General features: G+C 32.5%; 1 protein-coding gene across 1 annotated transcript; it reads left to right on the forward strand.

Moving 5' to 3' along the window:
- The first annotated feature begins 2,029 nt into the window (after window positions 1-2,029).
- On the forward strand, window positions 2,030-4,090 carry LOC139854202 (protein FAR1-RELATED SEQUENCE 5-like). The gene is made up of 5 exons (XM_071843520.1): window positions 2,030-2,088; window positions 2,177-2,435; window positions 2,711-2,948; window positions 3,534-3,784; window positions 3,872-4,090. The coding sequence occupies exons 1-5, from the start codon at window positions 2,030-2,032 to the stop codon at window positions 4,088-4,090; spliced, it is 1,026 nt and encodes a 341-aa protein (XP_071699621.1).
- Window positions 4,091-26,269: the final 22,179 nt, after the last annotated feature.

A 26,269-nucleotide genomic window follows, 5' to 3' on the forward strand; every position in this document is an offset into this window, starting at 1 on the left:
TATATATATATATATATATATATATATATATATATATATATATATATATATATATATATATATATACATCGCTAAGCTGTATGTCCAGCGATAAGGGGATAAGCAGCTCCGCATCGTCGATCTTGTCATCCTTCTCTCATCACCGCCGTTCTTCCTTCTTCCCTTGTTTTATATTCCGTTCAAGCTAATTTACATAGGTAAGGGTATTTGTGTCTTTTCCTTTTTATATTTTTTTTTTTCGTTTAATTATTTTTTAAATTACTGACCAGTTAACAGTTCAATTTTCAGTTGTTTGTTTTTTGAATTCATTCTTCATCGTCCTCCTTCTTCATATTGAATTCATTTTTTCATCGTCGTCATCCTTCAATTTATTGATCATCAATCGATCATTTTATAGTTCATTCTCAGTCGTCTACCTCAATTCATTCAATGGCTTCATCATCCAATTATTCTGCAGTTGATTCAGTTTCTTCGATAAGTGTTAATCATCTTGTATCTCCTAATGTTTCTGGAGTCGATATCGCTGATTCATCTGGTAAGTTTTATAATTATTTAATTTTCATCTATTTTTTATTTTTGTGTTTTATATTTTACTTTTTATACTATCATTCATTCAATGTATGTTACTGTTTTATTCTCAATTTTTATAGAATACACTACTGTGTTCATCAATATATTATCATACATCATATGTATGTTATTGTTTAATACCTATACATTATTTTATTTTATCTTTAGATGTTATCATACATCATATGCATTTTACTTTAATACAATACTGTTTTCATTAATATATTAACATACATCATATGTATGTTATTCTTTAATACATATACATTATTTATTTTATCTTTTAGATGCATTTTACTTTAATACAATACTGTTTTCATCAATATATTAACATACATCATATGTATGTTATTGTTTAATACCTATACATTATTTATTTTAACTTTCGATGTTATCATACATCAAATGCATTTTACTTTTTTATCCAAAATGTTTTATTACTTTTTCATGTTCTCGTGTTACTTATTATCGTACATCACATGTATGTTAATATTTTATTGTTCTTATGTTTTTTCCCCTCACAGATGTTCTGAATGGTTCCCCTGTTATTGATGAATATAATCATATACTGAGTTCAGTTGAGCATCGAACTCCAAATGGTTCTAGGTTATGGTTTCCAGTAGTTCCTGATGCATTAAAGCCTGTTGTTGATTCTGTTTATCCTTCTTATGATCATTGCTTGCGTTTGTATGAGAGTTATGCTGAATTTGCTGGATTTGATGTCAAGAAAGCTTCATTTAATAGGTTGGCTGATGGTACTATCAATTACGTTGTGTTCAGGTGTATCAGGTTGAGTGTTCCTAAAAGATTAGCTGTTGATACTCTTGTTAGTGATCCCTGTGTTGTTTCTAATCATGTTGATATATCAAAAAGGAATTCAAGTGTTATTTCTAATCATGCTGAGGCTGTGAACAATAAAGCGAACCGTCAATCTAGGAAAGGTAAAGAAGTTGATAATAATCAGGTTAATGATGAAAACTCTTAGAATAAACATCCTAAATTTGCTAACCGTAAGTCTTCAACAGTTAAGTGTGGTTGCGAGGCTAGTCTAAGGTGTAAATATGAAAACGGTAAGATATTCATTTTTAAGTTTTTGAGGGGCACAATCATAAGCTCATTTCTGAAGCTAATAAGAATTCGCTAAACAAGAAGAGAAAGATGCAGTATTTTAATATGAACTTTGTTCAGGATCTTGCTTCGAAGTCTAATATTGGACCTATGCTTGCTCATCATATTAATTGCGATACTAGTGGTGTTTATGATATGGTTGGTCCTACTAATGTAGATTACAAAAATTTTAGGCATGATTTGCTAAGGCATATTGGTGAAACTGATGCTCACATTGTCATTGAAAATCTGCTAAGGAAGAACGAGGTTTTACCCGATTTTACTTGTGAGTATAGATGTGATGAAGAAGGTTGTTTAACTGGTGTTTTTTTGGGCTGATCAGTTGTCTAAAATGAATTACAAAGAATTTGGTGACATTGTTTCATTTGATGAAACATATAGTACCAATAGGTATTTTTTTCTGTGAACTTGTTTTATTTAACATTCATTAATTGCATGTTAGTTCTTAATGTTGTTTTTTATTGGTTTTCTTTTTCAGGCACAATATGAGATTTGTTTCTATCACTGGTATTGATAATCACAAGAAGCTTGTTATATTTGGTGTTGCATTGCTATCGTGTGAAACTATTGATTCGTACAAATGGTTTATTGACTGTTTTTTAAAAACTTTCTCTACTGAACCTGGTTTGGTTACTACTGATCAAGACCCTGCAGTGTTGGAAGCGGTGGCTGAGAAGTTTAAAACTGGAAAACACAGATTATGTATGTGGCACATCAGTCAGAAGTTAAAGGATAAGGTAACATAATTTTTTCTTTTTGTTATCATTCATTTGATGCATTTTAATTTTGTTTGTTTAAAGAACATGTAACTTTTTATGTATTTTTTTTTATCATTCATCTGTTGTTTTTTGCATTTTCTCAAATGAAATGGTAACTTTTTATTCATTTTTTTGTTATCATTCGTGTGTTGTATTTTAATATCTATTTGTTTTTTCATCACTAAGTTATTTGTTTTGATTAATTTTCATATGATGTATCTTAATATTATCTTTTGTTACATGTGTTTTTTCAGGTTGGTTATGTTTTATATAATAATAAAGTTTTCCGCAAACGTACGAATTACATATTTTGGAACAAAGAAATGTCTGTATCATCTTTTGAAAGACATTGGAAGTCTTTAATTGAAGATTTTAAGTTAGATGGTGCAAAGTGGTTTGACGATATGTTTGCAATCAAGGAAATGTGGATTCTTTGCTTTTTTAGAGATGTACTAATGAATGGCTTAATGCGAACATCCTCATTATCTGAAGGTGAGAATTCATTTTTCTCTAAATGCAAAAATAAGCATTCAAATTTAGTTGATTTCTTTTCTAGATTTGATGCTGCCATGGATAAGCAACATCATAATACAAGATTGATAGATTCTCAAATGTAAAGCAGATCTATTAAGTGTAGAACTGTTAAGCCAATTGAGCTTCAAGCAAGAGACGTGTACACTCCTACCTTTTTTTGTTAGTTCAAGATGAAATTTTTCAATCTGATAAAATGTTTTCTCAAATAAGTTGTGTTGTTGATAAAATGATGAACTTAAGAAGATTTGTGAAGTTCAGGAAAAGTTCATTCTTCCTCATAAGAAAATGATTTACAAGGTTAGTTTTTCATTTTTTTTTTCTATTTGTTTATGTTATTTATGTCCCTTTTTTACAATGAAGATTCGATGTTTTTTATTTTTTGTGTTGTTACTTTTTTCTTTTTCTTTTTGTTTATATATATATATATATATATATATATATATATATATATATATATATATATACACACATATATTCCTCAGATTTCTCTTCATTCTGTGTCTGGTGAAGCACATTGTTCGTGTCTGTTGTTCAATCGTGAAGGCCGTTTGTGTCGTCACATATTTTATGTTTATGAAATTAATGACATTTTTGAAATTCCTAAACAACATATATTGAGGAGGTGGGCTAGGGATGCATCTGAATCTTTGATTGTTATTTTTGCTGGTGTTAATTACCATTCTGATGCCTACATGATTACCAAACATATTTTCAATACTTTTAGGAGAGTTGTTTCTAATTGTAAGAATGACAAAGAAATACTTCAGCTTTTTAGTGATAAGTTTGATGGCTTTGTTAAAGAATTTGCACCTTCCATCCCTGACCAACATTCTTCAGCTACAAAAGTTCAACAAATTGAGAATGTTTTGGGATTTTGAAAGCCAAGTAATGTTAAGGTTCGTGCTCCAGTTGTCGTTCCAAACAAAGGTCAGCACAACAGTAAAAGGTATAAAAGTGCTCGAGAAGAGGCTGCAAGTAAATCGTCTGTAAATAGGAGAAAGTGTCATCGTTGTCAAGGGATTGGTCATAATGTTCGTACTTGCACTGTAGACCTTGATTCAGAGTTTACTGATTACGAGGATGATGACGAAGATGTTTAATCAGACAAAGGCGAAGACAATGATCATTAAGCACATTTTTTTACTTGTTATGTGAGTTTAATATGTTGAATGTTGATGATTAAATAACAATTTTTTTTTTTTACTTAGACTTTGAGTTTTATCAATAATTCTGAATATTTTTATATCATTCAATTTAATACATAGTAATGTTCCTTTTTTCTAAGTGTTTTTTATTTTATTTTATTCGTGATATGTTATAATATATACTTTTTTTCTACAGATTTTTCTATAACTGTTTTTGTATATAGTTAACGTACAATAACATACATCACATGCATTTATATATATATATATATATATATATATATATATATATATATATATATATATATATATATATGTATATATATATATATATGTATATATATATATATATATATGTATATATATATGTATATATATATATATGTATATATATATATATATATATATGTATATATATATATATGTATATATATATATATATATATATATATATATATATATACATATACATTTTTGTGTGTAAAAACCTATTTGTCACGTGCAATTTACATTACTAAACATCATATGTATCTTAATACGTTTTTTTAACTAATAATGATTTTTTAAAATATTTATATTACAATAACATACATTACATGCATTGTATTTTTTTTTCAACCAATAATGCATTGTATTACAATAACATACATTACATGCATTGTATATAAATATACATTATATGTATCTTAATGTTTTTTTCAACCAATAATGATTTTTAAAATGCTAATAAAGTAACAAACATCCAATGTATGTTAAAAATTTACATTTTTGATTATTTATCAAACAAATTTTTATCTAACACTTTCAACATTCATACATCACGTATGTTTTCTACTACTTGTTTAATAAATTTCAACTTTTTTCATGCATCAGGTACATTTACATACATTCATACTACTTGTTTCAGATTATATTAAATCACAAAACATTGTTTCCTCTTACATCAATTCATTCCTTCTTAAACAGTCAAATTTTCATTTCTTTCACCTTTATTATCCCTTCTTTTAGCTTCTGCATCTTTGTTTTTTCATCATGATTTTTTTTCGTACTCTTTTCTTCTCGCATCCAACTGAGGCCAATATGTATTTTCTGTATCGGTCAATATCTTCACTCCGTACTTTACTCGCAGTTCATTTAAACACCTAATCTGCATTTCTTTATCTGCTGGTAGCTCACTGTTCCATGGATATTCACCTTTTTATGTTTCCATGTGACGCATTAAGAAAACCCTACAGTCAACCTTATTGTCAACTGTTCTCCAGGACATTTGTAGCTCGGTTGTAATACCCGATCCAATCTTTTCAGCTGCTCTCTTGTTACCTTTCTTTTCTAGATATCCTTTCAACATGGTCACCTAAGTCAACATTGACGCATTGTTATATAGGTTTTACAATATGTACACGCATAAATAGTACTTACAAATTTTTTTGAACATTTCCATATATTGTCTTCAAGTTTTCTTTTTTTGCTAAATTGTTGATAATCTCCAGAACACCAGTGTTAAGATTGAAGCACAACATATAAAAGTGACTCGATTTGCATATCGGGAACATTATCTGCAATTTATCATTCAATATGTTTTTATAATAAGTAGCACTTGTATATATTTATATATATATAACATATACCGTACTTGTTTCATTTCTTACCAGATCATATCCTCTCATATCCACATTCAGTTTTCTGCCCTTCAGATAACCCTTCACATTTATGTTGAAATCATCTTTATGTTTGTTGAGTATTCTGTTACGGTTCAGATAATTGGGTGCCTATATTTTTAGGAATTATGTTAGATAGCATTTATTTTCATCAATAAATTTTTTATGTATATGTTCAATTTTTTAATTTTTCTTACCAGTATACATGTTGGCACGAATAATCATTTTTTGGTGTTTGTCTTAGCATGTATCTCTTGCCTGTTTAGAATTCCTGCCCATACGTCTATCGCAATTGCTTCCACGTACACTCGGTGCATTAAGCTTGCCATTGCTTCATCTGTTATCATCTCTCCATCTTTGTTATAGTAAAGAAACGACCTGTAAATTGTATATGATAAATTATAATATTATATTTGATGTCTAATAATAAATAAATATGATATGATTTATTCATCACATTACCCTTCTTTTTCTCCAAAGCTCATGAAGTATCTTGCAACTGTTAAGATTCCCTTCTCAACATTTTTTGTGATTTCAACCTCCCTTTTATTAAAAGGCGATTTGTATACAGCTGGTAATCGTATTGTTCTTTTTTCTCTTTTTTCACCTTTATTTTCTTCATTTTATGTTTCCCCTTCTTTGGCAACTCCTTCTTCTCCAATTTTTTCCCCTGCTCTGCTTATATTTGTATCTATTGCACCTGAAAATAAACTATCATTTTTCAGATCTCCCAAAATATTTGCTATCACTGCGTTTGTATTTTCTTCATCATCATCAATTGTTTTCTCATTAAAATCCTCATCCATCTTAGTCTCAGTTTCAACATTCACATTTTTTTCTTTCTCAACCTTTTCAACAAAATTCTTTGCTTTCTCAGTCTCCGTTGCAACCATGTCTATTGACTCTCCTGAAACATTTGGTATTCCTTCTTTTGTTGCTACTTTTTCTTCATAACCACTTTCTTTTTGAAACAAACTGTCCACTACTTCACTATTCAATGGCACATTCACACCTATCACTGTATCCTGCTGTTCAACTAATGTTTGCATTTTTTCAACCAAATTTTCTTCTTTCTCGGTCTCTATTTCAACTATCCTGATTGACTCTTTGGAAACATTTTCTATCACTTCTTCTCGTGCTGCTTCTTCTTCATCACAACTTTTATCTTGCATTTCATCATTCTCCGTTCCAGCACCCACACCATGACTTTCTATTTCCACACTCACATTCTTTTTCATCTCCTCTGTTTCTAACAAATCTTCCACTCTAGTTGTACTCATTCCAATATTCACATCCTGTTTTGTGTTGTTTCCTGTCATTCTTTCATTTAAATTTAAATCTCCCTTAATTCCAACACTTATCACATCATTTGGCTTTTCAAATATATTTTCTTGTACATTTTTATCCAATTCCAAATTCACTTTCTGTACATTTTCCTCCCGTTCACCAAAATTTTCAACTGTTTCTTCCTTCATTGTAACATTCATCTCATCAGTTCTCTTTTCGTTCACACTTTCGACAATATGACTCTCCATTTCCACATTCACATTGTTTGTCATCTCCTTTTTTTCAACCAAACTTCCACTTCATCTATATACATTTCAACATTCACATCTTTTTTCGTGTTGTTTTCTTCTCTCAGTCTTTCATTTAAATCTTCTTCAATCCCAACACTTACCTCATCACTTGGCTTATTCATATACATTGTCTGTCTAATTTCCTCTTTTTCACTCAAATTTTCAACTACTACATCCTCCATTGTAATATTCACCTCATCGGTTTGCTTTTCGTTCACACTTTCAACAATATGAGTATCCATTTCCACATCCACGTTGTTTGTCATCTCCTCTTTTTCAAACAAACCTTCCACTCCATTTGTATCCATTTCAACATTCACATCTTCTCCCCCCACTCTCTCTCACGGTGTTTACTCTTTTTCTTCCTTCAATCTCATAATCTAAATTGAATTCTACTCCAGAATATTCTTTGTAGCTATTACAATCTCCTTCAGTTACAATTAAATGCAAAGGCGTCCTTTCTTCAGACGATGTTGAATTCATACCTTCAATAATACTTTGAAGTTTTTTTGAAACTTCTTTAATCTTCATGTTATATGGATACTTAATCAAACCTTCTTTAACTTTCTTAAGATACTTTTCCACATCTTCATATCCTTCATCAATCCCTTTCTCACATTGCTGCAAACATACATGTCATTTTTTTTATTTTTTTTTTATAGTTTTGATGAAGCTTTTTTTTTTACATGCATTTGATTTGTATGATACCAACACTTGAATAGAACAAGTTAAAATTCGTATATTTTTTAACATACATTAGATGCATGTTTAAATTTATATGAATGCATGTTAACATATATTCAATTAATGTTATCAGTTAACAAACATCACATGTGTTATCAGTTAACATGCATCAAATGAATGTTATCAGTTAACATACATACAATCAATGTTATCAGTTAATAGACATTACATGTGTTATCAGTTAACATACATCCAATAAATATTATCAGTTAAAATACATCCAATCAATGTTATCAATTACCATATATCTATTTGAATGTTATTAGTTAACATACATCCAATCAATGTTATTATTTAACATACATTCAATCAATGTTATTATTTAACATACATGTAATGAATATTATTAGTTAACATACATCCATTTGATTGTATACAACAAGCTAAAATTCGAATGCATTTGATGCATGTTTAAAATTTTATGAATGCATGTTAACATATATCCAATGAATGTTATCAGTTAACATGCATCAAATGAATGTTATCAATTAACATACATACAATCAATGTTATCAGTTAACATACATCTAATTTATGTTATTAGTTAACATACAATAAAATATTGTTATCTTTTAACATCAAGCTGTTTGACAATCACAAATACTACAAAGTTTTTGATTCTTTATTATAAATAATTTTTATTTTTACCTCTTCTTTTTTTTGTTTTCCTTCCTCCTCAACATTTTTGTATTTGATCATATAAACCTATACATAAAGCATTATGTGTTATAAACTTCTTTATATTCAACGTTTTATAACAACATTAAACGTGTGTTATTATTTTTTCATCTTTGTTTAGAATAAATCATCATTATCAGTGCTTACCTCTTCGATTTCTGGTAATCTGTCTTCTTCATCATTATTTACGTTCGTTTCAGCAGTCACTTCAACGTTACCAAATCCAAGCTTCATTTCTTTGTCATCTCTTTGCTTCAATAGAGTTGTTGTCTATTTGTTGATTGTCAAGCCTTTATCTGGGACGTACATTCTCTCAATAGTTGTTGATTCCACATAGTGCATCTGTGATTTAAACATTTTTTATTTTTATATAACGTATTTTTTACATCTGTAATTTGTATTTTGTATGAATAGATTGTTGTGCTAATTATTTTTTAAACTTACAATTAAAGCAGATATATTTCCGACAAACAGCCCTTCTTTGTACTTCTTCACGGCATTTTTCAAACTTTCCAGCATATATTCACACCAGTTCAGTTCTTTTATCTGTTCTTCATTTTCAATGTTACTTAGAAAGTTTTGATTGACATTCCCGTTTTTATGTCCTTGAATCATTATCGAACTGAACAACACTAAGAAATCCAATATAAACTCTCATCCTGATTCATTTGACGCTTTTATCTTTTCCGCTACATGCTTTGATCTAATCCCTTCGATTGTGTATTGTTTTCTCCATTTATGAGTCATCACTTCCCCCTTTAGTGCCCTTTTACTAGTGTTTATCTTTTTTGGTCCCATCAGAACACCAAATAGCTTGTGCAAACTATTTTGTGTTACACTTATAGATCCATTCGGCAACACAATATGGCTTTGTTCATAGTCGAATTTCTTTAAATAGAAATATGCTAGCGCTGTAGGTATTTCACAGAATTCCATTTGTAGAATTTGTCAAAAACCAATTTTCTTTACAACTTTTTTCTGCTCATCATTCATCACTTTAATTGTTTTGTATAATGATTTGGGAGACATTCTTGTTTCTAAGGCATCTTTTTTTTTTAGTTCTCGATGGTTTACAAGTGCTTTTTTCTTTTCTTCTATTTTCACTTTTCTTTTCTTTTCAGTTTTTTGTTTTCTACTCTTCTTTATCATTGATTTGCACCACTCCTTTTTATCCAATGGTTCACCTGAAATGAATATTTTTTATTATTTTTTAATTTCCATATTTCAAGATGTATAAAGCTTATATTATTTTTATACCTTTCTCCTTTTTCACCTTTTTCACATCTTTTATTCGTCTACTAGATCTCGTAGACTTTCTTTTACCTTTTTAGTTCGTAACATTGTCAGAATCAGACACATACTCTTCTTCTACATTCACATTGCTGTATGTGTTTATTATGAAATGAATATTGAATCATTAGTAATTGTCAGTTTATCTTATTCACAGTTCTAAAGATGAAACAATCTATTTTGATAAAACTATTTTTGTATGTCTTACCTTTTTCATTCAAGTTGTATGTTGTTTTCTCTCCACTCTTTCCACGTTGCTCGTTTACAAATGCTTCTTCTTGAGTTTTATTCCTAGATGATAGATTCCTCTATCTTTTTCTCCAGCAATGCTCGATGATCCCAATGTATCTATCAGTTTTTACATTATTAGTTGTATGATAAATAGTAGTAATGCATCTATATTCCTTTGTGTTTTTTTTTTTGTTACTTGGATTCATGTATAAGTATTATAACTGATATCACAACCAAATTTTTTCAACTTTGTTGTATTATCATACATTTGATGTTTTATAAAATAAAGACAAGTTGACTCTGTATATATTATCTATACTACAAAACAATATAATAGAACAAAAGAAATACTAAAATACATCATATGAACGATAACAAACCTATATATAATGCATCATCATATTTAACATACAGTAGATGAATGATAACTCATATGTTTTTTTATCTATAGATTATCTATACTACAAACAATATAATAGAATAGAAGAAATTAATAAAATACATCATATGCACGATAACAAAACTATAAATCTGATGAAAAACAAAAACAAATTAATAAATAAATAACATATGAACATACAGTAGATGAACGATAACAAAAAATACATCATCATATAAATCAAACATCATATTAACATACAGTAGATGAATCATAACAAAACTGTAGATGTGTATATTTGTTTACCTCTGTGCTTAATACAATCTTCAGTCTTCCTGGTCCTGTTTTTTTTTTAAGTTTGTATATGAAACGTTAATCAATATTTTTCAGAATAATTAAAAATAAAAAAAATAGAAAGGATGATCATAATGAATTTGTATTTTATAAGTTCACCTTTTCGTTCCATCCTGCTACTCTTCTTTTTTTCTGTAAATTTTGTATGGAGTTTTTCTCTGAGTTCGTAATTAGGGTTTGTTCAAATATGAGAGCGATGATTGTGTGTGTTTTTCTGAAACTTTGAGTGATGTGTGTGAGTGTATTCTTATTTTTGGGGGTTTTTTTTATCGTGTTTTGAATTTTTTACTTTATTTACTGATTATAAGTTTTTTCATTGCGGTTACTTTTTTTGTGCAGGTATTACTTTGCAGTTATATTTACCTTTTTCTTTTTTACCTATTTTTATGTTAATTTTTCTATTTTACTGTATTATATATATATATATATATATATATATATATATATATATATATATATATATATATATATATATATATATATATATATATATATATATATATATATATATATATATATATATATATATATATATATATATATATATATATAGGGGCATGATCAATGGGGAAGTAACTAATCGGGGGGAGCGGGGGGAAGCAAAAAAAAAATTTTCATTTTTTGAAAAAACTTTGTTCACGAACATTATAGATTGGATGAAAATATGAACATTTAGAAAAGATACTTCGTGATGAATGTTATTATTTTGGCGGGAAAACGATCGACAAAAATAACATTCAAGATAATATTGTTCGTGAAGAATGTTAACGTTTTTTTTTCATGTTTTGTGAAGTAAAATTTAGCCCGATTTAGATTTTAGGGTTTAGGGTTTAGGGTTTGGTGTTTTGGGTTTATCCATAAACCCAAAACACCAAACCCTAAACCCTAAACCCTAAACCCTAAACTCTAAACCGTTCGTGTTAAAAACTCAATCTAAATCCTAAATCTAAACCCTAAACCCTAAATTTCTAAACCCTAATATCTAAACCCTATAAACCCTAATATCTAAACCCTAATATCTAAAACCTCAAAATACCCTCGAAAAACACGATAATTGTTATATATTACTTCTTTGAGCGTTTTCCCGCCAAAATAAAAACATTTATATCAAAGTGTCTCTACTAAATGTTCATATTTTCATCCAATCTATAATGTTCGTGAACAAAGTTTTTTCAAAAAACGAAAAAAAAAATTTTTTTGCTTCCCCCCGCTTCCCCCCGAATGGTTACTTCCCTCTTGATCCTACCACTATATATATATATATATATATATATATATATATATATATATATATATATATATATATATATATATATATATATATATATATATATATATATATATATATAATTTTTTTTTCTTAAATGATATCAATGTTTTAAAAACTTCTTTTATTCAGTTATTTTTTTAATTTAATATATTTATTTTTTAGATCGCTGGTTTTTAACATACATTTTATGTAGCTTATCAATGTGTTGGAATCGAAGTTAAACTCTGATAAATTTAATGAATATATGATACATTTGATGTTTCATATATTCATTCTTACATGTTCATGTTATTTGTTTTTAATTATTCTTAACAAAATTTTCATTTATAAATCTGTATAAGAGATAATATATTCATTCTAACAAAAAGATTAAAAAATAATATTATACTAATCGAAACTTCATTCATACAACTTTAGTCATTAAACTTTGACATCAGATATAAAAATTTCCACAAAACAAAAAATAACTTCTACCAAAATACAATAATCTTCATCTTCAATAACCTCTAGCGGGTCCAAACACTTTTTGCATACTTTCTTCAGAAATGCCTTTGAAGTATGTTATGTCCTCGTTCATCTTTTCCATTTTCTTCCAGATTATGTTCATTTGTTCAATGTTTTTGTTTGCTTTTTTTTAACATAATGGTTAATGAAATCTTGATCTACTTTGCTGTTTGCAAAGTATTGGGTTTGCTGGATTGTTGGTGGTGGTGGAGAGATACTTGAATCCATTTTTTCTTTTTGACTTTGTTTGTTTTTTGTTTTTGATGTTTAAGAATAAAAGGTACAAATTGTGGTTTTCTTTCATGGTATATATAGGCAAAATCGGAAGTTGCAAGGTTTATTGTTATTTTGTTTTTAATAAATTTTAAAATACATTCAATGCATTTTATGTGATGTTTTTTTGACAGTTCATTATGATCTGATTTCAGTCTATAGCCACCCTATAAGATTTTATAAGATTTTTTCAGACTATAAGATTTCTTGTTCATTGGAATAGTAACAAAATATTTTTTGTAATCATTGCAACTCACATAAAAAAGATATTATAATTAAATTTTAATTTTAATTAAACGCAATTAAAATAACACAATGTATTTAATACATAATTAATAAACATAGATTCATTCATTCATTAAAATTTCACAAATAAAAAAGATAAAAGTATAAAATGTAACATCCCGCCTTTTTCCATTTACTTTTCCGTTATACTAATATAAAGTCCGTTATATGTTTATAACATCTCCCGTTGATACGCGTTTTAAATTATCTCGTTTAGGTAATTCCCGCACCCGAACGAAAGTTGAGGGACTAAACTTGACAAGGGATCAAACCCTTGACTAGGTCAAAGGGTCAAACCCCTTTCACCCATTCATTTCCACCTCCATCTCTCTCTCTTTCTCTCTAGCAAGAACACACACTCAAAACCATATTCATTCAATCATCATCTAAATTCGATCTAGGAGGCTTACAACAAAATAAATTACATATTCGTAATCCTCTCTTCATCCTCTTCATTTTGGTACCAACTTCATCTCGTTTGGGTAACATTTCTAAAACTCTAGATTTCTCTAAATTCGTGTTTTTGACTTGAAATGGTATTAGTTAGTGTCTATGGCTCATTGTGATGTCGTGTATGTAATTTGTATGCTCGATCTCGTTGTTTTAGTGTAACTAGCATGAACTTGAATTTTGGTGTGTTGTTCTTGGATTTTGGATGATCATATGTTGTTAGATGTTAAAAGTTCATGTTCTAATTGTGTTCCTAGTATCATTAGCTTCGTTTTGATGTATAGGTTGATTAAGGAAACTCCAAGAACATGATTAGTGATTTTGGTGAATTTGGGTTAGGGTTTGATGAACTTGAAATGGACTTTTAATGCATTGAATGCCATGGATTATTATTGGTAAGTGTTTAGTTGGATTGTATGCTTGATTACCTTCGAAACGGCATATCATTCATGTAAATTGGTTGCCCGAATCATTGAATTGCATTTATGAACTTGTATGCGGTTAATGTTAAGCATTAGATGCGGTTTTGGTTGTTGTAATAGGTAGATTGATTGATGAAATGTGTTTAGTTGTTTTCCTCGTCAAATTACCTTCCCAACGGTATAAGATACTTGTCTTGATTGTTTGCGGATCATAAATGGTGATTGTTTGAAGTTAGGTTCGTGCATAAAACTTAAAAACTGCCAGAATTCTCTGCACAGGTACCCGCGCGGCGCGCCATATACCCGCGCGGCGCGCCGTTTGGGTCTGTCCAACTTGGTCAATTTTCGAATAATGTTTGCTATGCTACGCACCTCCGATTCACATGTAACTTGTCCTAGCATGCTCATACATGATTAAAAACCTCAGAAAAATAGTTCGGGACACGACCCGAACGTGTTGACTTTTCGTTGACTTTGACCGACCAAAGTTTGACTTTTTGTCAAACTTAACCAAATGATTTTGCAACCTTCCTAACTTGTTTATATACTCGTATCTTGCATGAAAATTGACAATTTGATTTCACATGCTAAATAATCGAGTCGTAACGAGCCATAGGACTAATTGAACATTTTTGACCTATCGTGTTTACCGTTATTGATACGACCTATTTGATTAGGTCAAGACTAGCATTGTTCTTTGCACACGTTTACTTGTCGAAGTACTTTACTACTCGTGCACTCAAGGTGAGATCATAGTCCCACTTTTACTCTTTTTGAACTTACATTTGGGATGAGAAAACATAAACATTTCTTTACTAAGTGAACACAAGTACAGGAAAACAAACATTCTACATACGAGTTTAGAACAAAATCCTCAATTCGATTATCATTAGTTACACTTGCCGGGTGTAAGCGAGAACTTATGTTGTATGGATCCATATGGGTTTGACAAACCCTCATTCAAACGGTTCGCTACCGTTTACGAATGAAATATATTTTCGAGAAACAGTGTATGTTCTAGCACTAAGTGATGGGGTTCAATGGAAGGAAATGTTAAGCATTGATAATTGGGTGCTCGTGAAACAAACTTTTGGAATGTATTACTATTATTTCATTGATGCAAATCTTGTGGTTCACTTGTACTTACTTACTTAAACCTATGATTTCACCAACGTTTTCGTTGACAGATTTCTATGTTTTTCTCAGGTCCTTGAACGATACATGATACATGCTTCCGCTCATTAGTTGATACTTGCATTGGATGTCGAGTATATGTGCATTTCATGGAGCGTCTTTTGACTTTACTTTAAACCGTGTCGCCTAGATTTCATTCGTATCATAACGTTGTAACTTAACTATTGGTTGAACAATTCTTGTAAACTTTGGGAACAATCTTTTTTTTGAAATGAAGGCGACATATTTTGGTCAAACTTTGTCTTAAAGACTTATGACCACGTAACGGGACCTAAGTAGACGGCGCCGTCAAACATGATTTGGTCGGGTCGCTACAGATGGTATCAGAGCGTTGGTTGTAGGGATTTAGAGTTCATTAGTGTCAACCCCGAGTCATAGGGTACATTGGTGAGTCTAGACTACAACCGGCATATAGACTTGAAGTAGGAATTACTTGACTACTTGTGCATTTATACTCGAACGCTTCTACTCATATCTACTCTTAGTTCATCTTAATCTCACGTTGTTTAATTTGATTGACACGCCACCTTGACTATATGAAATGATGTCGAATGCACATGTGAATCAGGGTAATATAATTTCCGGGATTATATTACGGTGACTCATATGAACGTTCCGACATTATGACATAAAGAATTTAAGGCGAGTCGAGGAAAAACTTCTCTTTATCTTTATTCTATATCACGGTTAGTATTATTGAGAATACTAATCAATGATATTCTTGTGTCTTGAAGGAACAATGGCTCCTCGTCGTGTACGCCGCAATGAAACTCCCGAACAAGCTCTCGAACGGATGATAGCTACCGCCGTAGATGCGGCCATGGCCGGTCACTCATCCAACAACAATAATAATAACAACCACAACCACAACAACAACAACAACAACAACAACAATAACAACAACAACAATGGAGCCGGAAACTCAAACGAGGGATGCTCTTATAAAGCTTTCATGGGGTGCAAACCTCACACTTTTGATGGAACCGGGGGACCGGTCGTGCTCACCCGATGGTTTGAGCAAACGGAAGCCGTCTTTAGCATAAGCGGTTGTCGGGACCAAGACAAGGTCAAATACTCCACTCACACCTTCGCCGGTGTCGCTCTTACATGGTGGAATACTTATGTACAATCGGTGGGTACCGATGAAGCTCATGCACTCTCTTGGGCCGATCTCAAGGAAAAGATGATTGTTGAATATTTTCCGCGCGAAGAAACCCGAAAGCTTGAGGAAGAACTAAGAGCTTTGGAAGCGGTCGGAAACGATCTTAAAGCTTATAATCAACGCTTCGCCGAACTATCCTTGATGTGTCCTAATCTTGTTAACCCCGAATCTCAAAGGATTGAGCTCTACATGCTCGGTCTTCCAAAAAGCATCAAACAAGGGGTGATGTCATCCAAACCCACTACTCATCAAGCCGCTATGAACATGGCTCGCCAACTAATTGAAACGGTTGACGAAATCGTAGTTCCGGCACCTAAGGCCGAGGATAAATCGGGCGGCAACAAAAGAAAGTGGGAACCCTCCCAATCAAGCAACAACAACTTTGCCAAGAAATCTTTCACTTTCGACGGCAAGAAGGGTTATGCCGGGAATCTACCTTTTTGCAACAAATGCAACAAACATCACTTTGGTGAATGTAGTAAGCTAATTTGCCATCGGTGCCAAGGAATTGGTCATAAGGCCAACGATTGTAAAAGTGCCACTCCCGTCGCTCGAAAGTGGCCCAATGCACCAAAGACGGGCACTTGTTACGAATGTGGCCAAACGGGTCATTATAGAAATGCATGCCCAAAGAAGAAAGATAACCTCAATACGCACGGCCGAGCTTTCAACATCAACACCGAGGAAGCCCGGGATGACACTGAACTAGTCACGGGTACGTTTCTTCTCAACAATTCTTATGTCTCTTGCTTATTCGATTCGGGTGCCGATAAATGCTTTGTATCCAAGACTTTGATTCATTCTTTTAGCACTCCAACTCTTCCATTAGATACCCCTTATACCATTGAAGTGGCTAACGGGAAACTATTAAGTGCCGACACATATTACCGGGGGTGCGCGTTAAACATTTTGGGTAAGGAATTTGAAATTGACTTGATACCCATGGAACTAGGAAGCTTTGATGTAATAATCGGTATGAATTGGTTAGTCAAAACGAAATCTCACATCCTTTGTGATCTTAACGCAATCCGAATTCCTATCGAGAATGGTGAACCTTTGATTGTTTATGGCGATAAGAGTTGCACCAGACTCAATCTCGTTTCGTGCCTTAAAGTTAGAAAACTACTCCGTAAGGGTTGTTTTGCGATCCTTGCCCACGTTAAGAAAGTCGAGTCCGATGAGAAGCATATCGATGATGTGCCAATTGTTAGTGACTTTTCCGATGTATTTCCCGATGAATTGCCGGGTCTTCCACCTCATCGACCGGTTGAATTCCAAATCGATCTTATTCCGGGAGCCGCACCCGTAGCACGTGCACCATATAGACTCGCTCCATCTGAAATGCAAGAATTGCAAAGTCAAATCCAAGAACTACTTGATCGAGGTTTTATCCAACCTAGCCATTCACCTTGGGGCGCTCCGATTTTGTTTGTTAAAAAGAAAGACGGATCCCTACGAATGTGCATTGATTATCGTGAACTAAATAAATTGACGGTTAAGAACCGATATCCTCTTCCTCGCATCGATGACCTCTTTGATCAACTACAAGGGTCTTGTGTATATTCGAAAATCGATCTCCGCTCGGGTTATCATCAATTAAGGGTTAAGGGGGAAGATGTCTCCAAAACCGCATTCCGAACTCGTTATGGTAGTTATGAATTTCTCGTAATGCCATTTGGTCTCACTAACGCACCAGCGGTGTTCATGGATCTTATGAACCGCGTGTGCAAACCGTATCTTGACAAATTCGTTATCGTGTTCATCGATGATATTTTAGTCTATTCAAAAAGCGAAGAAGAACACGAGGAACACCTCCGACTTGTGCTTGAACTTTTAAGACAAGAACAACTCTATGCCAAATTCTCCAAGTGTGAATTTTGGTTAAAGGAAGTTCAGTTTCTTGGTCATGTTGTGAGTGATCAAGGTATTAAAGTCGATCCCACGAAAATCGAAGCCATCAGCAAATGGGAGACTCCTACTACTCCTACTCACATTCGTCAATTTTTGGGTCTCGCCGGGTACTATCGTAGATTCATCGAAAATTTCTCTTTGGTTGCACGTCCTCTAACCGCATTGACTCACAAGGGAAAGAAATTCATTTGGGCGACCGAACATGAATCCGCATTCCAAATCTTGAAAACGAAGCTAACCACCGCTCCTATCTTGTCACTACCCGAAGGCAATGATGACTTTGTTGTATATTGCGACGCCTCGAAACATGGTTTTGGGTGTGTATTGATGCAACGAACGAAAGTCATTGCTTTTGCTTCTCGACAACTCAAAATTCATGAACGAAACTATACGACACATGATCTCGAACTCGGAGCCGTTGTCTTTGCACTTAAAATGTGGAGACACTATCTTTATGGAACCAAGAGTACTATCTTCACCGATCACAAAAGCCTTCAACACATTTTCGATCAAAAACAACTAAACATGAGACAACGAAGGTGGATTGAAACCTTAAACGATTACGATTGCGAGCTTCGTTACCATCCCGGGAAGGCAAATGTAGTAGCCGATGCCTTAAGTCGAAAAGAAAGAGCGGTGCCTCTCCGTGTCCGAGCTTTAAACATCACCATTCACACCAACCTTAATAGCCAAATTCGGGTAGCCCAAGATGAGGCTCTCAAGGATGAAAACCTTTCACACGAGCTCTTGAACATTCTCGTCTCTCGATTCGAAATTAGGGAGACCGGACTCTGATATTACGCCGGAAGGATTTGGGTGCCTAGTTATGGGGACCTACGAAGCCTTATTTTAGATGAAGCCCATAAGTCACGATACTCGATTCACCCCGGTGCCAATAAGATGTACCACGACCTTAAACAACTATATTGGTGGCCGAACATCAAAAGGGACGTAGCTACTTATGTTTCCAAGTGCTTGACATGTTCCAAAGTCAAAGCCGAACACCAAAGACCGTCCGGACTACTTCGACAACCCGAGATTCCGCAATGGAAGTGGGAAAGGATAACAATGGATTTTATCACCAAGCTACCAAAAACGACGGGCGGTTACGATACCATTTGGGTTATTGTTGACCGTCTCACCAAATCCGCACACTTCCTTGCCATGAAAGAAACGGACAAAATGGAGAAACTTGCACAACTTTACATTAAGGAGATCGTAGCCCGACACGGTGTACCATTATCGATTATCTCCGACCGAGATGGCCGTTTCGTTTCTAGATTTTGGCGTACATTGCAAGAAGCGTTGGGAACGCGTTTAGACATGAGCACCGCATATCATCCTCAAACCGATGGACAGAGCGAACGTACAATTCAAACCTTAGAGGACATGTTACGAGCTTGCGTGGTTGATTTCGGAAAAGCTTGGGACAAGCACTTACCTCTCGCCGAGTTCTCTTACAACAATAGTTATCACGCGAGTATTAAAGCCGCACCTTTTGAAGCGCTATATGGCCGCAAATGTCGTTCACCTCTTTGTTGGGCCGAGGTAGGCGACGTGCAATTCACCGGACCCGAACTCATTCACGAAACCACCGAGAAAATCGTTCAAATCCGAGATAGGCTTAGGACGGCCCGAAGTCGTCAAAAGAGCTATACCGACAAACGACGCAACGATCTTGAATTTCAAGTCGGTGACCGAGTAATGTTAAAAGTCGCACCTTGGAAGGGTGTAATCCGTTTTGGTAAACGCGGGAAGCTAAATCCGCGGTATATTGGTCCTTTCGAAATCTTGGAGCGTATTGGAACCGTTGCTTATCGTTTAGACCTTCCGCCCCAACTGAGTTCCGTTCATCCTACCTTCCATGTATCTAACTTGAAAAAGTGTCTTGCCGAACCCGATATCATCATCCCTCTTGAGGAACTTACTATTGATGACAAGCTTCATTTTGTGGAGGAACCGGTTGAAATTGTGGACACCTCCGTCAAGACATTGAAACAAAGCCGAATCCCGATTGTTAAAGTCCGTTGGAACGCCAAAAGGGGACCCGAGTTTACTTGGGAAAGACAAGATCAAATGCAAAGGAAGTATCCTCATCTATTCGTGAATTCAGAAACGCAAGATCTCGAGGAAGAAACAACGACTACTACGCCTACTTAAATTTCGGGACGAAATTTCTTTTAAGGAGTAGGTAATGTAACATCCCGCCTTTTTCCATTTACTTTTCCGTTATACTAATATAAAGTCCGTTATATGTTTATAACATCTCCCGTTGATACGAGTTTTAAATTATCTCGTTTAGGTAATTCCCGCACCCGAACGAAAGTTGAGGGACTAAACTTGACAAGGGATCAAACCCTTGACTAGGTCAAAGGGTCAAACCCCTTTCACCCATTCATTTCCACCTCCATCTCTCTCTCTTTCTCTCTAGCAAGAACACACACTCAAAACCATATTCATTCAATCATCATCTAAATTCGATCTAGGAGGCTTACAACCAAATAAATTACATATTCGTGATCCTCTCTTCATCCTCTTCATTTTGGTACCAACTTCATCTCGTTTGGGTAACATTTCTAAAACTCTAGATTTCTCTAAATTCGTGTTTTTGACTTGAAATGGTATTAGTTAGTGTCTATGGCTCATTGTGATGTCGTGTATGTAATTTGTATGCTCGATCTCGTTGTTTTAGTGTAACTAGCATGAACTTGAATTTTGGTGTGTTGTTCTTGGATTTTGGATGATCATATGTTGTTAGATGTTAAAAGTTCATGTTCTAATTGTGTTCCTAGTATCATTAGCTTCGTTTTGATGTATAGGTTGATTAAGGAAACTCCAAGAACATGATTAGTGATTTTGGTGAATTTGGGTTAGGGTTTGATGAACTTGAAATGGACTTTTGATGCATTGAATGCCATGGATTATTATTGGTAAGTGTTTAGTTGGATTGTATGCTTGATTACCTTCGAAACGGCATATCATTCATGTAAATTGGTTGCCCGAATCATTGAATTGCATTTATGAACTTGTATGCGGTTAATGTTAAGCATTAGATGCGGTTTTGGTTGTTGTAATAGGTAGATTGATTGATGAAATGTGTTTAGTTGTTTTCCTCGTCAAATTACCTTCCCAACGGTATAAGATACTTGTCTTGATTGTTTGCGGATCATAAATGGTGATTGTTTGAAGTTAGGTTCGTGCATAAAACTTAAAAACTGCCAGAATTCTCTGCACAGGTACCCGCGCGGCGCGCCATATACCCGCGCGGCGCGCCGTTTGGGTCTATCCAACTTGGTCAATTTTCGAATAATGTTTGCTATGCTACGCACCTCCGATTCACATGTAACTTGTCCTAGCATGCTCATACATGATTAAAAACCTCAGAAAAATAGTTCGGGACACGACCCGAACGTGTTGACTTTTCGTTGACTTTGACCGACCAAAGTTTGACTTTTTGTCAAACTTAACCAAATGATTTTGCAACCTTCCTAACTTGTTTATATACTTGTATCTTGCATGAAAATTGACAATTTGATTTCACATGCTAAATAATCGAGTCGTAACGAGCCATAGGACTAATTGAACATTTTTGACCTATCGTGTTTACCGTTATTGATACGACCTATTTGATTAGGTCAAGACTAGCATTGTTCTTTGCACACGTTTACTTGTCGAAGTACTTTACTACTCGTGCACTCAAGGTGAGATCATAGTCCCACTTTTACTCTTTTTGAACTTACATTTGGGATGAGAAAACATAAACATTTCTTTACTAAGTGAACACAAGTACAGGAAAACAAACATTCTACATACGAGTTTAGAACAAAATCCTCAATTCGATTATCATTAGTTACACTTGCCGGGTGTAAGCGAGAACTTATGTTGTATGGATCCATATGGGTTTGACAAACCCTCATTCAAACGGTTCGCTACCGTTTACGAATGAAATATATTTTCGAGAAACAGTGTATGTTCTAGCACTAAGTGATGGGGTTCAATGGAAGGAAATGTTAAGCATTGATAATTGGGTGCTCGTGAAACAAACTTTTGGAATGTATTACTATTATTTCATTGATGCAAATCTTGTGGTTCACTTGTACTTACTTACTTAAACCTATGATTTCACCAACGTTTTCGTTGACAGATTTCTATGTTTTTCTCAGGTCCTTGAACGATACATGATACATGCTTCCGCTCATTAGTTGATACTTGCATTGGATGTCGAGTATATGTGCATTTCATGGAGCGTCTTTTGACTTTACTTTAAACCGTGTCGCCTAGATTTCATTCGTATCATAACGTTGTAACTTAACTATTGGTTGAACAATTCTTGTAAACTTTGGGAACAATATTTTTTTTGAAATGAAGGCGACATATTTTGGTCAAACTTTGTCTTAAAGACTTATGACCACGTAACGGGACCTAAGTAGACGGCGCCGTCAAACATGATTTGGTCGGGTCGCTACATAAAACTCATAATAAGAAAAGATTCAACACAAGAACATTCAAAAAGATTATACATGAATACATTTATGCATGCTTATCAAGGTAGTTCTTGTGAACATCAAGCATGTTCATTATTTCTTTAGTTTCATCCTCCAGTTCTTTGTAATTTTCATAAAGCACTTGGTATCTCATTTTATCCCTGTTCACAATGTCAACAGATTTTTGCATATTTTCGTATTTTGGGTGTCGTATGGTTACTTCTGGAGTTTCGGATATTTCAATTTTAGGAGACGGTGGTGGTAGTTTTGGTGATTGTGGTGGTGTTTTTCTTTTGTTTGATTTTGAGGGTTTTGATGTTGATGCAGACATTTTTCTCTTTTATTATTTTTCTAAAGTTTTTCCTTTTTTTTTTTTGAGAGAGAGAGAGAGAGAGAGAGAGAGAAATAGAATGAATAAATTGTCTCCTTTATTATATAAAAGGAAGAAAGGCTTCTAGGTTGTTCTTTTTTGGGATTAGTTTTTATTAATATTATTATTATTTTATTTTTTTAATATTTTTCTACTATAAATACTATGTATTCATATATATAACGTAGCAAAACGTGTATACAAAAAAAAATAATAAAAAAAATTATAACCATTATGATTACGATTACGTTACGATTCATAATAAATTTAAAACATTAAACTTTAAAAACAACAAAATACACTTCAAGTACAACAAAACACACTTCATTTTTGGTTACCATACATCGGATGTATCGTATTGACTATATTTTAATAACTTTTGTGCCTGTAACTTAGAAAGTACTTTAACATACATCATATGTATGTTAATGTTTTTTATTTGGAAATTTTGAACTAATGTAGCATTTTTAAGATAAACATCATTCACGAATCTTATCAATTTTTATAGAAGTTAATCTACTTGTTTCAAAATAACATCAAATTACAAACATTTTTTCTTTTTTTCATTTAATTTTTATCAACTTGTTTCCTTTTAAAACAATCTTCAATCAACTCCAACGATATAGGTGATGCTTGTAGTGACCTGAACTTTTCCATGTTTATATATATTAATTGAGATTGATATTTACATGACTAAATATTTCCAACGTGTTAAGCAATCAAACTTGTTAAGACTTGATTAAATGAAATAAGTTTCATATAGACAATTGATCACCCAAGTTGACAGGCGATTCACGAACGTTACAAATTTGTAAAAACTACATGTTATGGTATATATAGACATATATATATGGTTGACATGAGATTATTATGAGTAAGTATCTCACTAAGAATATTAACAATGTGTGATATACATAAGAAATGAGATTACTAAGTTAAGAAACTCGAAATGATATATATAACGATTATCGTTATGATAACGTCTACTAAATACATATGTATCATATTAAGATATTGATACACTTTATTTAATATGATAAAATGATATTTAAATATATCATTAAGTGTGTTAACAATGAACTACATATGTAAAAACAAGACTACTAACTTAATGATTTTGAAACGAGACATATATGTAACGATTATCGTTGTAACGACATTTAAATGTATATATATCATATTAAGATATATTAATATATCATAATATCATGATAATATAATAATTTAACATCTCATTAGATATAATAAACATTGGGTTAACAACATTTAACAAGATCGTTAACTTAAAGGTTTCAAATCAACATTTACATGTAACGACTAACGATGACTTAACGACTCAGTTAAAATGTATATACATGTAGTGTTTTAATATGTATTCATACACTTTTGAAAGACTTCAAGATACTTATCAAAATACTTCTACTTAACAAAAATGCTTACAATTACATCCTCGTTCAGTTTCATCAACAATTCTACTCGTATGCACCTGTATTCGTACTCATACAATACACAGCTTTTAGATGTATGTACTATTGGTATATACACTCCAATGATTAGCTCTTAGCAGCCCATGTGAGTCACCTAACACATGTGGGAACCATCATTTCTCAACTAGCATGAAATATCTCATAAAATTACAAAAATATGAGTAATCATTCATGACTTATTTACATGAAAACAAAATTACACATCCTTTATATCTAATTCATATACCAACGACCAAAAACACCTACAAACACTTTCATTCTTCAATTTTCTTCATCTAAGTGATCTCTCTCAAGTTCTATCTTCAAGTTCTAAGTGTTCTTCATAAATTCTATAAGTTCTAGTTCCATAAAATTAAGAATACTTCCAAGTTTGCTAGCTTACTTCCAATCTTGTAAAGTGATCATCCAACTTCAAGAAATCTTTCTTATTTATAGTAAGATATCTTTATAATACAAGGTAATACTCATATTCAAACTTTGATTAAATTAATATAACTATAACAATCTTATTTCGAGTGGAAATCTTACTTGAACTTGTTTTCGTGTCATGATTCTGCTTCAAGAACTTTCAAGCCATCCAAGGATCCTTTGAAGCTAGATCTATTTTTTTCATTTCCAGTAGTTTTATCCAGAAAATTTGAGGTAGTAATGATGTTCATAACATCATTATATTCATATATATAAAGCTATCTTATTCGAAGGTTTAAACTTGAAATCACTAGAACATAGTTTAGTTAATTCTAAACTTGTTCGCAAACAAAAGTTAATCCTTCTAACTTGACTTTTAAAATCAACTAAACACATGTTCTATATCTATATGATATGCTAACTTAATGATTTAAAACCGAAAAACACGAAAAACACAGTAAAACCGGATATACGCCGTTGTAGTAACACCGCGGGCTGTTTTGGGTTAGTTAATTAAAAACTATGATAAATTTTGATTTAAAATTTATTCTTCTGGGAAAATGATTTTTCTTATGAACATGAAACTATATCCAAAAATCATGGTTAAACTCAAAGTGGAAGTATGTTTTCCAAAATGGTCATCTAGACGTCGTTCTTTCGACTGAAATGACTACCTTTACAAAAACGACTTGTAACCTGTAATTCTGACTAGAAACTTATACTTTTTCTATATATATTCATAAACTTAAGTTCAATATGAAACCATAGCAATTGGATTCACTCAAAACGGATTTAAAACGAAGAAGTTATGGGTAAAACAAGATTGGATATTTTTGATCTTTTTAGCTACGGGAAATGTTTAACAAATCTATACAAATCATATCCTTGCTAACTTATATTTTATTATACATGTATTTTAATATATTATGTAATCTTGGGATACCATAGACACGTATGCAAATGTTTTGACATATCATATCGACCCATGTATATATATTATTTG

This window comes from Rutidosis leptorrhynchoides, chromosome 6 (genome assembly GCF_046630445.1).
Source record: "Rutidosis leptorrhynchoides isolate AG116_Rl617_1_P2 chromosome 6, CSIRO_AGI_Rlap_v1, whole genome shotgun sequence".
Classification (NCBI taxonomy): Eukaryota; Viridiplantae; Streptophyta; class Magnoliopsida; order Asterales; family Asteraceae; genus Rutidosis; species Rutidosis leptorrhynchoides.